The sequence below is a fragment of the Lissotriton helveticus genome, chromosome 3_1, assembly GCF_964261635.1.
Source record: "Lissotriton helveticus chromosome 3_1, aLisHel1.1, whole genome shotgun sequence".
NCBI lineage: Eukaryota > Metazoa > Chordata > Amphibia > Caudata > Salamandridae > Lissotriton > Lissotriton helveticus.
Window position 1 is genome coordinate 1,844,364,013 of NC_136061.1, and position 12,993 is coordinate 1,844,377,005.

General features: G+C 40.5%; 1 protein-coding gene across 1 annotated transcript in view; it reads right to left on the bottom strand.

The window, feature by feature from the left end:
• Nucleotides 1-12,993, bottom strand: part of LOC144823889 (mucin-5B-like) — a 1,747,676-nt gene that overhangs the window by 230,107 nt on the left and 1,504,576 nt on the right. The window contains exons 26-28 of the mRNA XM_078682783.1: nt 6,908-6,989; nt 4,891-4,928; nt 2,654-2,824 (exon numbers count right to left, since the gene is read on the bottom strand). Of these exons, the coding sequence (XP_078538909.1) occupies nt 2,654-2,824; nt 4,891-4,928; nt 6,908-6,989 (291 nt within the window). The remainder of the gene's footprint in view (nt 1-2,653; nt 2,825-4,890; nt 4,929-6,907; nt 6,990-12,993) is intronic.

The window sequence follows — 12,993 nt, forward strand, 5'->3', positions numbered from 1 at the left end:
TGAGAATATTTTCACATTCATTCCTATGGGCCTCGTGGCCCATAGAAATGAATGGGAAATTATTCCTTAGTTGCGATTAGCAATTTGCTAATCTCAATTAAGGAATTTTAAGGAATCACTAAAAAATAGCGATTTTCTACATACATACCATTTTGCACTTCTCAAATAGCGATTCCTTAAAAATCGCTATTTGAGAATCGCAAAATGATATCTTGATACATCTGCCCCTTATTTATGGGTAATTTGGACCATGGCAAGTGGCCCACCAATCTGCCCAGGTCTCCACCACCCCCCTGGAGGATTAACCTGGTGATTTCAAGGATGATTTTCTGAAACACTTTGTATCGCACATCATGGAGACTCACTGTTGAGCACTTGAAAAAAGCCTAATGTGCTTGTGACAAGTGGATGTAAGCAGTAAAATGCAGTTGAGAGTGTGCCACTTCCAAAGTGCAGAGGGAGTGTTGTGGGCAATAGAGCGGGCTGCAGGGAGACACTACCCAATAACCAATAGAGAGTATGTGAACTGTTACAATACAAAAACCTACATGTTTATGGTCATTTTCACATACATAGCATTATGCTCCCCTTCAAAAACACATAATGCATTGTTCTGCCTCCAAGCCTCTGACCCCAAGTGCATGCACTATTGCTCCCATTCTGCTAGTCTTTACCCTTATGCCCGGCACAAAGCAAACGCAAGGAGATGATAAAAGGAGTACTACAACTTTTCAGACACTCACCCCCAGTCACTATTAGATCTGGGTTCAATCTATCATCTTTCTTTAGCTCACTTTGCCTCTCAAGGTCAAAACCAGTCATATGCAAATCCGTCTTGACCCTGTTCCTCATAGGAACATCCCAGCCCAAAATGCCAAGTCAAGTCTTCCCTTGACCAGAAACAAGCATCATGGGCCTGGGTTTGGAGCTTGACCCCTCATCATCCAAGGCAAGCTTGAAACCAGTGGCAAAGTGCGCAAGGAACCCAATTCTGGACATACCCTGCCAACTTAGGGTGAACAAAGCAAAGACAAGGAGATGACGGACAGAGCACTGAAACTTTTCAGACACTCACCCCCAGTCACTATTTGATCTGGGTTGAATCCATCATCATTCTTTAGCTCACTTCGCCACCCCAGTTCAGACCCAGCCATATGCAATTCAGTCTTGACCCTGTTCCTCATGGGAACATTCTAGCTGCAACTGTCAAGCCAGGTCTTCCTTAGACCAGAAACAAGCATCTTGGGACCATTTTCGGGATAACAGTCCTCATCATCCAGGCTAGCTTGAATGAAGCAGCAAAGTGAGCAAGGGGCCCATGTCTAGGCATAACCTGCCAACTTGGGGTGAACAAAACTAACACAAGGAGATGATGGACGGAGTGCTGAAACCTTTCAGAAATTCATACACAGTCACTATTAGATCTGGGTTGAATCCATCATCATTCTTTATCTCACTGTGCCACCCCAGTTCAGTCCCAGCCATATACAAATCAGTCTTGACCCTGTTCCTCATGTCCAGCCTGAACTGCGAAGCCAGGTCTTCCCTTGACCAGAAACAAACATCCTGGGACCGGTTACATCATAATGAGGGCCATTGTGTTTTAAGTACTCCTAACTCTATATGTAGACCCTTAAACCCCCTCTCATACCTTTCATCTCATGTAATGTATTTTCACAAATATACAAGCCCCAATCTTAATGACCAAGCCACGTCCCTGGCTGCATCCAACCTAGAGTTTGGAGTCATGAAGTCTATCTCTCACATAATCTAACTGTAGCTCACATACATCCCTATTCACCACTGCTACCTTTGTATTAATCTTCTAACCAACATCATGAAGCTGCATGAAGATCCCATGACTGAACCCTTTTACATGGTTTGCCTCTTTATCCCTTGTGTCTTTTTACCTCCCCGCTAAGTCTCCATTGGAAGTGTTTAACAATTGGCATATCTTCCAGGGCAGTGCATAAAAGTATAGGGATTCCCAACTGATCTTTCTCCATTGGTTTGGTTTGACAAATCTCCTGCTTCCAGAGGGAACAAAGGGAAAACTTGCTCATTATTTAAACAGTTTGGTGTACTTTTCAAATTTATTTTCTTCGGGTCTTCCTCAGAGCCAGGAACATCAGATAATCTAAGGACAAATGGACTGCCAGAACCTTAAACTATGCAAAACAGGACAAACACTACTCAATCAATTTACTTCAAGCTACAAAAATATGTTATCTCTAAGTGCTGTTCTCGTTCCATGCCAATTTTGATGTAATTCTGCTTGATTGTTTTTTACCGTAGCAAACAGCAAAAACGTATGTAGAACCTAAAATATAAAACACATTTTGACCCCTTCTTTAGCCATTTCCTCAGGGATGATCTATACAAACCAGACATTCTGAAAATGCACTACGTGCTCAAATTGTGGTCCAAATTTTGGCCAGGTTTGTTTGCCAGAAGTTTTAGAGACAAATGGTTTCCATTATTAAGCGACTTAACCATAAAGACCATTACAGACTCCATAATATAAATGTATATTGTTGCCTGGCAAATTATATCACTCTGCTCCTAACGCAAACTTATAAGGAGTGCTTAGCAGCTTTGTCGGCTCAAGAATTCAAACCTGTTAAAAGTAATGAATACTTAAAAATCAAATTACCATTGCGGGTTCCTGATGGGAAGTTGGTGGGCACTGTGCTACAAGGCACAGATGCATAAATAATGTTGCCATCTAGGCCACAAATGCCATTTGTGCAGCTCACGCCATCGGTGATATTATAAACTTCTTCATGCAGCTTGAAGGTTCTTCCATTGTAGCAGCACAGACAATCTTAAAGAGGACAACACATGCAGAAATTATAAAAAATTAAAAGCACAAAAATTAGATTCGTTTTTAATTACCCTCATTACAGCATACAAAGTCACAGAAATTAGAGTTTAGGATTGATGTAGGCATGCCCACCGTTTAGTGCACTGGATGTTTCTGCATTAGTGGAGCTTCTCGAGCTTCTGTCATTGTTTTTCTTACATCAGAAGAGGGATTAGAGAGCTGTGACATCAATATGCGGTCTCATAAAGATGCACAACAATAAATAGCAAAGCACATGATTGAGGACATGCTGATGTTGTCCCCTGCACTATTATAAATTGCACTCTGTTATTTAAGAACTATGGGCCCGATTTCGATCGCCAAATACCGGTCGGTAACGGCCGATTTCGGCTGTTACCGACCGGTATTTGGTTTTTGACATGTAGGGGGCATAAAATTTACCGATTCGGTAAAATACTGAATCTGTAAATTTACCGAATCGGTAAATCTAGATGTAGGTGGCGCTGAAAACAGTGCCACAGGCCCTTAAGAATTCGTTATTTACCATCAAATACTATTTGATGGTAAATAACGAATTCCTGTGTACATGCACATCTGTGCATGTACACCTGTGCCATGTGGCACACATACATGCCCTAAGGGCATGTATATGTGTCACATGACACACAAGCCTGAATCAGGGGTGCAATAGGGTGTCAAAGTCACACCCTGTCCCCCTTGACAATTCGTTAATATTACCGAATCGGTATTTACCGATTCGGTAATTGCCATTGGTTCCTATGAGCCTCAAGGTAAAAATACCTACATAGCATTTACCGATTTGTAAATACCGAATCGGTAAAATTCGGTATTTACAAATCGGTAAATACTAGTTACCTACATGTAGCCCTATATTATCAAAACTGGATCATCTGCTTCACTAAATAGACAGACAATGGAGAATCTTAGGAGCTAAAATCCTTAATATATTTATTTATTTATGATGTGTTTGTATATTACCACTTTACTTCATGGGCTCTTTGCCTCTATTTTTTCAGTATGAGAACATTCCAAGCACTGTTCTTCAAGAGTCCTTGCACAAAATATCGCTGCTAAGGTACCTTAGCAGAGAAAGGTGACAGGTCTGCACATGCTGCATCGTGTCACATTTCCAGCGACACAGAGTCAGGTCATAAAACATGTTATATTTGGCTAATGAGCCTTGACTAGTGTGTGACTCTAGTCTTAGATTGTTTGTGTTAGTTCAGGGAGGAGCTTGTTTGGCAGTTCAGGTTGAACTGTTCCCGCATATGGCTGGATCCAAACCAAGGTGGCATTGTGTGAAAAGTGACGATTGCGATGCGGTACATACCAGTGGCTGAGAATATTTCAGGTATTCTATCCATCACTTTTGTATAATTTAGTGTGTTGCCCCAATTTGGAAGGCTATGCACAACTTTAGGCCCAGTGCACACTGTGCCACTGGAATCAAGCTATACCTGGCTGATGAGCCCTAACTAAGGCGAAATCGGTCCTGGTTGCTTGTCTTGCTGGACTGTTCCCAATGGAGCAAGGTAAACACTGAATTGCATAGGGCTGGTTCGATACTGAGGTGGTATGGTGTGCAAAAGAAAGATGGACTGGGTTTTGGCCCAGAGTAATTACCAATGGCTGAGATTAATTTAAGCATTCCAGACGTTTTTTTGCGTATACTTTAGAAGGTCTTAGCAAAAGGCATGAAGAACTAACATTAAACATCGATCTTAAAACAAGACTGATACATCAGAATTGAAATAAAACATGCTATCATAAATATACATATCTCCTTCAACAGATGAACTTCCTTACTGAGGAGTAGCCTTGAGTTTGCTCATCTTGCCTTTAAAAGAGCACACTCAACACTCCTAATGAGCTTTGGAAAATTAAATCCGGACTGGCCATTTGCAAATCAGAGAGGCGGCTCCACTTTTCGCATGCAGAGCACTGCTCAAAAGTCAACCCTCTATAAATCAAGCTAATAGAGGCCCTAGGAATGATTCGCAATTTCTGCACTGCAAAATTGAGATAAGGGATAGCAATGAACTTACCTTTGAGGTCCTCTGTGCACAGCTTCTCACTAAGTTGACTATAAATAAAACACAAGAAGAGCATATATTAATGTATTTCACTCCCATGGATTAGCAGCAATGACTATGGAAAGTAGAACATTTCCGTCATTTCTCAGGAACAATATATAGGGGCAGATTTATGAAGGCCTTGCGCCGCCGGTGCGTCACTGTTTCCCATGTTAAAAATGACGCACCGGCGGCGCAAGGCCTTAATAAATTTCGCTAATAGTGTTTCTCAGCATCATACACTGCATAGATTATAAAGTTCAGAAAGTATATTTTCAATTAATTATACGGACAGACTTTGGTTAAGGAATTGTCTAACAAGTGTGTTTTATTGTTCAATTGTAATCTAGTCTGCTTCCTAGCCTCAGTTCCCCTTATTTGGGATAAGAAACAAACGTACAAATACAATGTAGATGAAAAGGGATATACTAATCCAGCACTACATCCCATCCAGCTTCCACACACCTCACTCCAAACCATCCTCTTTCTAACTTTACTTATTTTGGTAGTGCTGTTTCATTCAATCAGTGAAAAGTGTGCTGATAAAAGAATTTTGTGATTTTGAACCTGGAAATCTGGGGCCTCATTTTTGGCATTTTGGCATAGGGCAGTGCAAATAGGCACCTTGCCACTCTACCCTGCTCCATAATTGTTTATCAGTTTGTCTAAAAAGAAAAGTCATAGGAAACCATCACTGTTGGTTTACCACCAGCGTTCTAAGGTGCATCTCTCATTGTGAATGAGAAGATTCTGTTTTCATGTTCAGTACCCATTCTGTTCATACAGCCTGCATGCTTATGACTGCACCATTTCTCATTGAACGTCTTCATCCCATGCATTTTTTGGACACCCTTCTGTTTATGCTTTCTCTTAACATTCTCATAGCCATAAATTCTCTACACAATTCATGCACACTTTTGACCCTGTTCTGGCCATCATTTTCTGGAAACAATCCACACCAACCTCTGGACAGTTTCTTTGTCAAAACATATTCTAGACACTGTCATATTGTAGACACCTTGCAGCCCTGCCCTATGCCAAAGTGAAAGGGCAGGAATGCACTGTATTTAAACTATATGGTGCATTTCTATCCAGTCTGCCTGTGCTGGCGTAGTTCTAGCAGTCTAGCGCATCATGGTGCAATGCGTGCCTCAATGCAGGCAAGATTGTGTTTGTGTAGGAAGGGGCACTTTCCTGCACAAAAACAATCCTTCAAGGCATTTTCCTCTTTCTATGTGTGCAGTAGTAAGAGGAAGAAATAAACATATATCTTTTTGTTATGCCTCACCTCGGGAGCTGTATTGATTTGACGCTTCCCCAGGCTTACATCACTTTGTAAATCTGAGGCAGTATCAAATTCCACGGGTGTAGCCTAGGAAAACACAATGCCCATGGAATGCCTCCCAGGTGCAGAGTAAGGTTACCCAGCAATTTGCTCTCTTTTGACTTACTCATGATTTGTAAGGCCACTCAAAATCACACAGGGTGGCTTTGCGAGATTTCATAAATCATTATGAGGGTCCTACCTCACACATTTACCACTTTACATGGTTCAAAACTGATGCAGGGCCCTCATAACTGAGGCCCCAATTGTTTAATTTCAGCAAAAGCTATAAAACAAAACAAAAGAGTTGAGGACAATAGATATGGTCCTTTGTATTGGCATGCTTATGGCAGATCAAACTGTAATCCAGTCATGAGAAAAAAAAAATGTGGCTATACGGAGGGACCTGAGGAGGAGAACATTGATATAGTCGGGGAGCAGGCAACATTGTGGCCATCTGTCAGAATGAAGATGGTTTTCACATGGGGTATCTGTTTGCCTCATTGGTTTGAGAGGAATTAGAATACAAGTTATGGATAAAATGAACGAGCACAGGACAATGCCCAAAGCAAGAAGGGGATTTTGAACGGACAAGGACATTTTCACAAAAGTGGCGTCAGCTGTGGTACAGCACATCTTACAATATTATCACAATATGGGACATACCATGAAGTACAGTTCAGGGCTGATACACACTTCAGCTGATCATCATAATATGGATTTTCTGTGCTGCAGTGTGGGTAGCAGCCTTGAGAAGAAAGAAATGAATAATTTTTATCAATAGAGGAAAACTGTTTCATAATTGTTTATCAGTTTGTCTAAAGAGATAAGTCATAGGAAACCATCACTGTTGGTTTACCACCAGCGTTCTATGGTGCACCCCACATTGTGTATGAGAAGATTCTGTTTTCATCTTCAGTACCCCTTCTGTTCATACAGCCCACATGCTTATGACTGCACCATTTCTCATTGAACGTCTTCATCCCATGCATTGTTTGGACACCCTTCTGTTTATACTTTCTCTTAACATTCTCATAGCAATACATTCTCTACACCATTCATGTAGACTTTTGATCCTGTTCTGGCCATCATTTTCTGGTGTAGTGTAGTTCCTATATCGCTAATAGGCTCTGCGCATTTGGAATACCATACACTATAGATTTGACATAGGACTGAGGTCAGCATGTCTCTATCGTGTATATTAAACTTAATTGTGTGTGTGCTAGCTAACTCAGAGGTCACTAGAAACTTTCTTGAATAAACAAGAAGGGATTACTCTCTGACAACCGCATAAATATAACAACTTTGTTTCCCCTAGAACCGAAACAATATATTCAGAGTTGAGTAAACAATAGATAACTAGTTCACTCACTCAATCGTGCATGCTTCGTTTCTACAGAGTTGCACCGAAATAGTGAGATGGGCGTTTCAATAAAAGGGTTTATAATAACAGTCTTATTTCTCATGCAAGAGATATGAACTGCTACAATCGTTAGACAGAATGTGAAGTATAATGCGTACAGCGCAAACAGTAATAAGAAATAATACTGTAATAGCATTGTCTGTTGCTATGACAAATATAACAATACATACATAAATAACACTGGCTAAAATACTCAACTATTGCTTCTAAAAAACGCTTACCCCAGTGTACGTAACCTAGGTCTAGTACGAGGGAAGAAGTAGGTGCTGTTTGAGCTAAGTTTAGTGTTGCTAAGAATCTGCCAAAGGTTTCTCTAGGTTCTAATCAGCTCCATACCTTAGAATGAGAGAGGTTGGTATCTCTTTACTGGGACTCGATTTCCCAACACCCCCAAGGGCAGTCAGAAACACTGGAGCTGGATTCTCCGCAGGAGGATGACAGCGTCTAGTCAGTGCGTCAACTGGAGAGTTGGCTTCCTTCGGGACTTGCTGTGGCGAGCTGCGTCATGCAAGTAGGTGGTCGAACTGCACCGAACCACACTGTGCTATGTCACAGCAAGTAAAGTTATATTTATACCTTGAAGGTGTTTAGGAATGCCAGTATTGACATAGAGTCAGGCATATGAACGTCATGAATGAACCCCTAAGGCATGTATATTCATGCATAATAAATGAGTTCTTGGAGAAATCCATATCCAAGCAAGGGGAAGTCCCTAACGGCTTAAGTGTCTGGTTTTCCAAGAACTCGTGGTGACGTAGATGAACTGATGGAAGTATCCAAGCCTGTATTTGGGTAGCATGGACTGTGCCTAAATAAGGACTATGGGCCAGATGTGGGTAAATATCATTTACCGATTCTAAAATACCAAATTTTACCGATTCGTTATTTTAAAATCGGTAAATGGTATGTAACAAATGTTTCGGTAAATTTTACCGAATCGGTAAAAATCAATAAATACCGATTCGGTATTTACCGATTCGGTATTCCCCATGCATTCCTATGGGCCTGGAGGAGAAGCCCTATTGCGCTAAGAAATAAGCAATTAACTTTTGCCAGCGTCTGTGGGAACTCACGGGTAGCCATCTTGAGCAAGCAGACTATAGACACTCAGTCCAAATGACCCATCAGCAGTGCTTCCCATCAAGTTTACTTGAGTGCTCAAGGAGTTACCTGGGTTCTGCAATATGTACATCAATTCAAAACAATGCCAAGGTGAAGCAGAGCACTGAATTATGGGCTGTGCTTTTTAAGACTCCCTGAGAAATTCTCTGAAGCTGCAGTCTGAGTGGGAAAGTATCACTTTCTTTCATATGTGAAGTCAATACTTAAAGTACTCCTTCTGTGGCTATGTATCTTTTAACTATGAATGAAAAAGACTAAGGAATAATAATTGCTTACATGATCTGTATATGACATGTAATATTATTCCTTTCTCCTTATAAGACATTATCAGAAGATGTAATATAAGTAGGAGGCCATACACAGGTACAAAGTGTCATTTAAAAAGAACAAGCTTGTAGTTGGTGGTAAATAACGAATCCTTAAATGTGAAAAGCACTCACTTGAGTGCTTCCAACATTAAGGATTCGGTAATTTACCAAATCGGTATGCTAAGAATTCGGTAATTTACCGATTCCTTAAGTTACCGATTTGGTAAAATACCGAATCCTACAAATATGCCACCTACATTCCAAATGCCAAATACCGGTCAGTAACGGCCGAAATTCGGTAATTTCGCCCGTTACCGACCGATATTGGGTGACCTACATCTGGCCCTATATTTCTATGCCTATATAAGGACAATATGTCCATTGTACCTATAAAAGGGCATGAATCTGGAAATGCATACAGAATCTAAATCAATACACAACACCCACTCCACTTTCTTATGTAAAACATTACTAAGTACTAAACATGTGAAACATATCTAAATCATATCTACACATGAAGTGTTAAAAGCATGTTCTAAACACATCGTAAATCATGTATTCAAACTAAAGCATTGGTGCTGTACACATTAAAGCAAGTATTCGTTCTAAGCACATGTAGATGTTGTAAATGCTAACTGAATGAATTATGAAAATATATACCTATGAAATGGCTCGTAAATACAGAAACCATGTGGTATTTAATTCTCGTAGACGAGGTAGTCCCAAAATTTGGACTATGCGCTCACGACACTTCATTGCCAGTAGAGTTGTCTCCATGGAAAACTGGGTGTCACTGGTGATTTGGCTTGCCATATCGCAGGAGTAGGAGCAAAAATAGTATCCCTGCAATGAGTCCCAAAAGAAGGGGCAATCCACCAAACACAGAGAGCACGAAGTTTGGAAGGATTTCGAGGACTGCTGGAAAAGGTGCTAACAGTCCGGAAAATATGGTCCTAAATACACTTAAAATACCGCTCGTATCAGACATATTTAAGATACGACTTAACATTTCGTAGAAATGTATAGGGCAGTTTGTATTTAAAAGGGCATGTATCTCGGCAGAAGTCCTTGTGACTTGTAGATCATAGGTCTCTTTGGCCGAGGTCAGTGGCACAGTTTTTTTGCAAAAGAATGGCTTTCATTCTGCTTAGAGTATCAATTCGTGTAGAAGAGATGCTCAGTGAAGGCCAAAGTGGCGACTCCCTGACTAATTTGTTTTTGAAAACAATACTTGCATACAGTAAGTGACCCTGGATGACACAGTTACTAGATATGGTGTACCTGGCAACATGCCACAGCAGCTGTGATCATTCAACATGAGGTAACTTCCATTTGAAAGTTGTCCAAAAATTGGATAAATCACCACAGCTGGTGAACTTTCCAGGTGGCAGGATAAATTGTTAGAGGAACCATCGCAGGCCCCATGTAAGTTTATGCCCTGACAAAGGAGAGAACCACTCAGTGCGTTTTCACACTAAGAAACACTTGACGTCCCCCACTCCAACATCTGTGTGTATATGGTAAATCCCAGGATGTCTTGATGTATTCTTTACCAAACCTTTCATATGTGCCTGCTGGTATGTGTTTTAGGCAATACTGAAAATGGAAAATTGTAACCGGGAGAATGATTGTTCCATGTATAATCCAGTAGCTCGTTTCTCTGCTACCGTAAATGGCAATCTTTCCAGTTTTTCGATGCTCAGCACCGTATAGTCTGCTCCTCTTTTGTGCCAATTTGATCTGTTTATCAGTGAGATTGAATTCTCAAAACAGAGACATAGTATTGATTAAACGCCAAGGCACATAGCCTGAACAAAGGTTTTGTAACGTCCCGCCGAATAGCATGATAAAACGTAATTTCGACTGACCATGTCGCAACATGACCAAGTCCTGTTCCATGATGTCTATGGCAGAATACACTATGCTGTCCAATGAATATATCCTGGATGACAGAGTCGTTAACCCATTGTCAACCACAGAGAGAGATTTCTCTAAATTAATACGATCAATTTCTCGTATTCATTCTGCAGTCTCTGCTTGTGTAATTTTCCATATTTCGTTATATGTAGCATAAATACCGGCATATATTAAACGTTTTTGACACAGTTTTCTTGTTCCTAGCAAGAATTCCCTAAGATCTGCGCCATCTTTAAGTAAAGATAAGTGTTACTTTACATCCTTAAGTGTAGAACTTTGTAGCAAAATCAAGGCAGAGCTTTCCTACACTGTATGTTGTTATTATTCCAGGATGCTGTCTTTGAATATATCTTGGGTCCAGCCTATTGAATGTGAAACCCTGTGTTTTGTTCAGGAATCTATCTTGACAGTTGTTTGTGTCTGTGGGCCAGATCAACGATTTATTCCTATCTGGATCTGTTCTGTTGTGATGTAAAATAGTATGTACGTCAACCTCTCCTTCTGAAGTGTTATCACTCTCAGGCGTAGGTGTAGGTATGGACGGATCGTTTATGTCTTTGATCTTGGCTAACCCAGGCAAGAAGTCTGTTGGACAATGTCATTCAAAAATATAATTAGCTCAGGGATGATACAGGCTATAAACATAGCTTCTATCCCCTGTACCTGCCAATCTTTCGTACCCCTGACAGTTTTTGTCTCAATGTTGTCTTTCCAAAAGTCAGAACCTAGCTTAGACAGTTGGGCATAAAAGGCTGCAGAATTAATCTGTTTGGTATTTGTTAACATACTTTTCATTCCTTTGTGTTTACATTTTTAAAGTAAAACGATTCAGCATTGGATACATTGAACCCTGAAAGGTATGGAAATTTCATAGCAAATGTTTTTGACCTACCCTTTGGTGGCGTAGGACAACGTTTCCGTTGGTTATACATTAATACATTTCTAGGATTTGCAGATTTGTGCATGAACTTATGGCCAAAAATGTCATATTCTGTTTTGTCCCAACCTATACCATCAGGTATAGGAACAGCTGTGATGTTCACTGATGACAAGTCTCTTTGTTCACGATGGGATGATTTGTGTGGCTTTAGGAGTAAGTTGACTTTCTTACTTGCTGTGTCCATTTTGACATATCTTCCATTTATCAGCATACCCAGAGTTATTACCAGAGCTAACCAAAGTAGAACAAAAAATATTCCCAACACAATCCAAAGTTCAATGCATGGTGAAACTAGATAAGTCTTTTCCAGGTGATGAAAAAAGTCAGTAGCTTGTTCTTTGAAAGTTATTTTTACTGGTCTCGTTTCAGGCTCACTGGAATCTTCAGGAAACGTATTAATGAAATAGCCAGAGGAAGTTCTGTCAATGGTTGGGATTGCATCCGGATTTGTTGAAATCACTAGAACCACTTGTTCACTTGTTACTTCATTGTAAACAGGTGCTACTTCGTTGCAGTCAGGTGTTTCATGACAAAGTGTTATTTGGGCCTCAAGAGGCACAAGTTCCATTGCTTTGTTGCTTAGTCCTTCTTTTCTCACTGCATATTCTTCGATGCTGATGAGTCTCTCAGTTTGAACCTCTATGATTGTAGCTAGAGGAGTGTGTCTGCTACATTGGCGGCATCCACTTGGCCTACTGCTTAGCATCGGCCACATAGTGTGGTTTTATCAGGTTGATGCACACAAACTTGTTCTCCTTTTTACCAGCAAGGGGTGGCAGTAATACTGTTTTTGATCTGTGGATTGCTAGACAGTAGTTCTGTAAGAAGGCCAAATTCCTTCTTGTCCGCGATCTTTTCTCTGACAAGATCACCAAGCTTTTGGTTTTTCCCCAGTGGTGGTTTGCTTCAGGAACACGTTGCTTTGTTTTGTTCTTAGTTAATTTAAGACCTGTAAAATAGCCAAACGGTCTTTGATATCAAATGTCTTTTGTTCCACCACTGATGTCTGACAATCAAGATCCGGAACCAACATTCTTGTCCC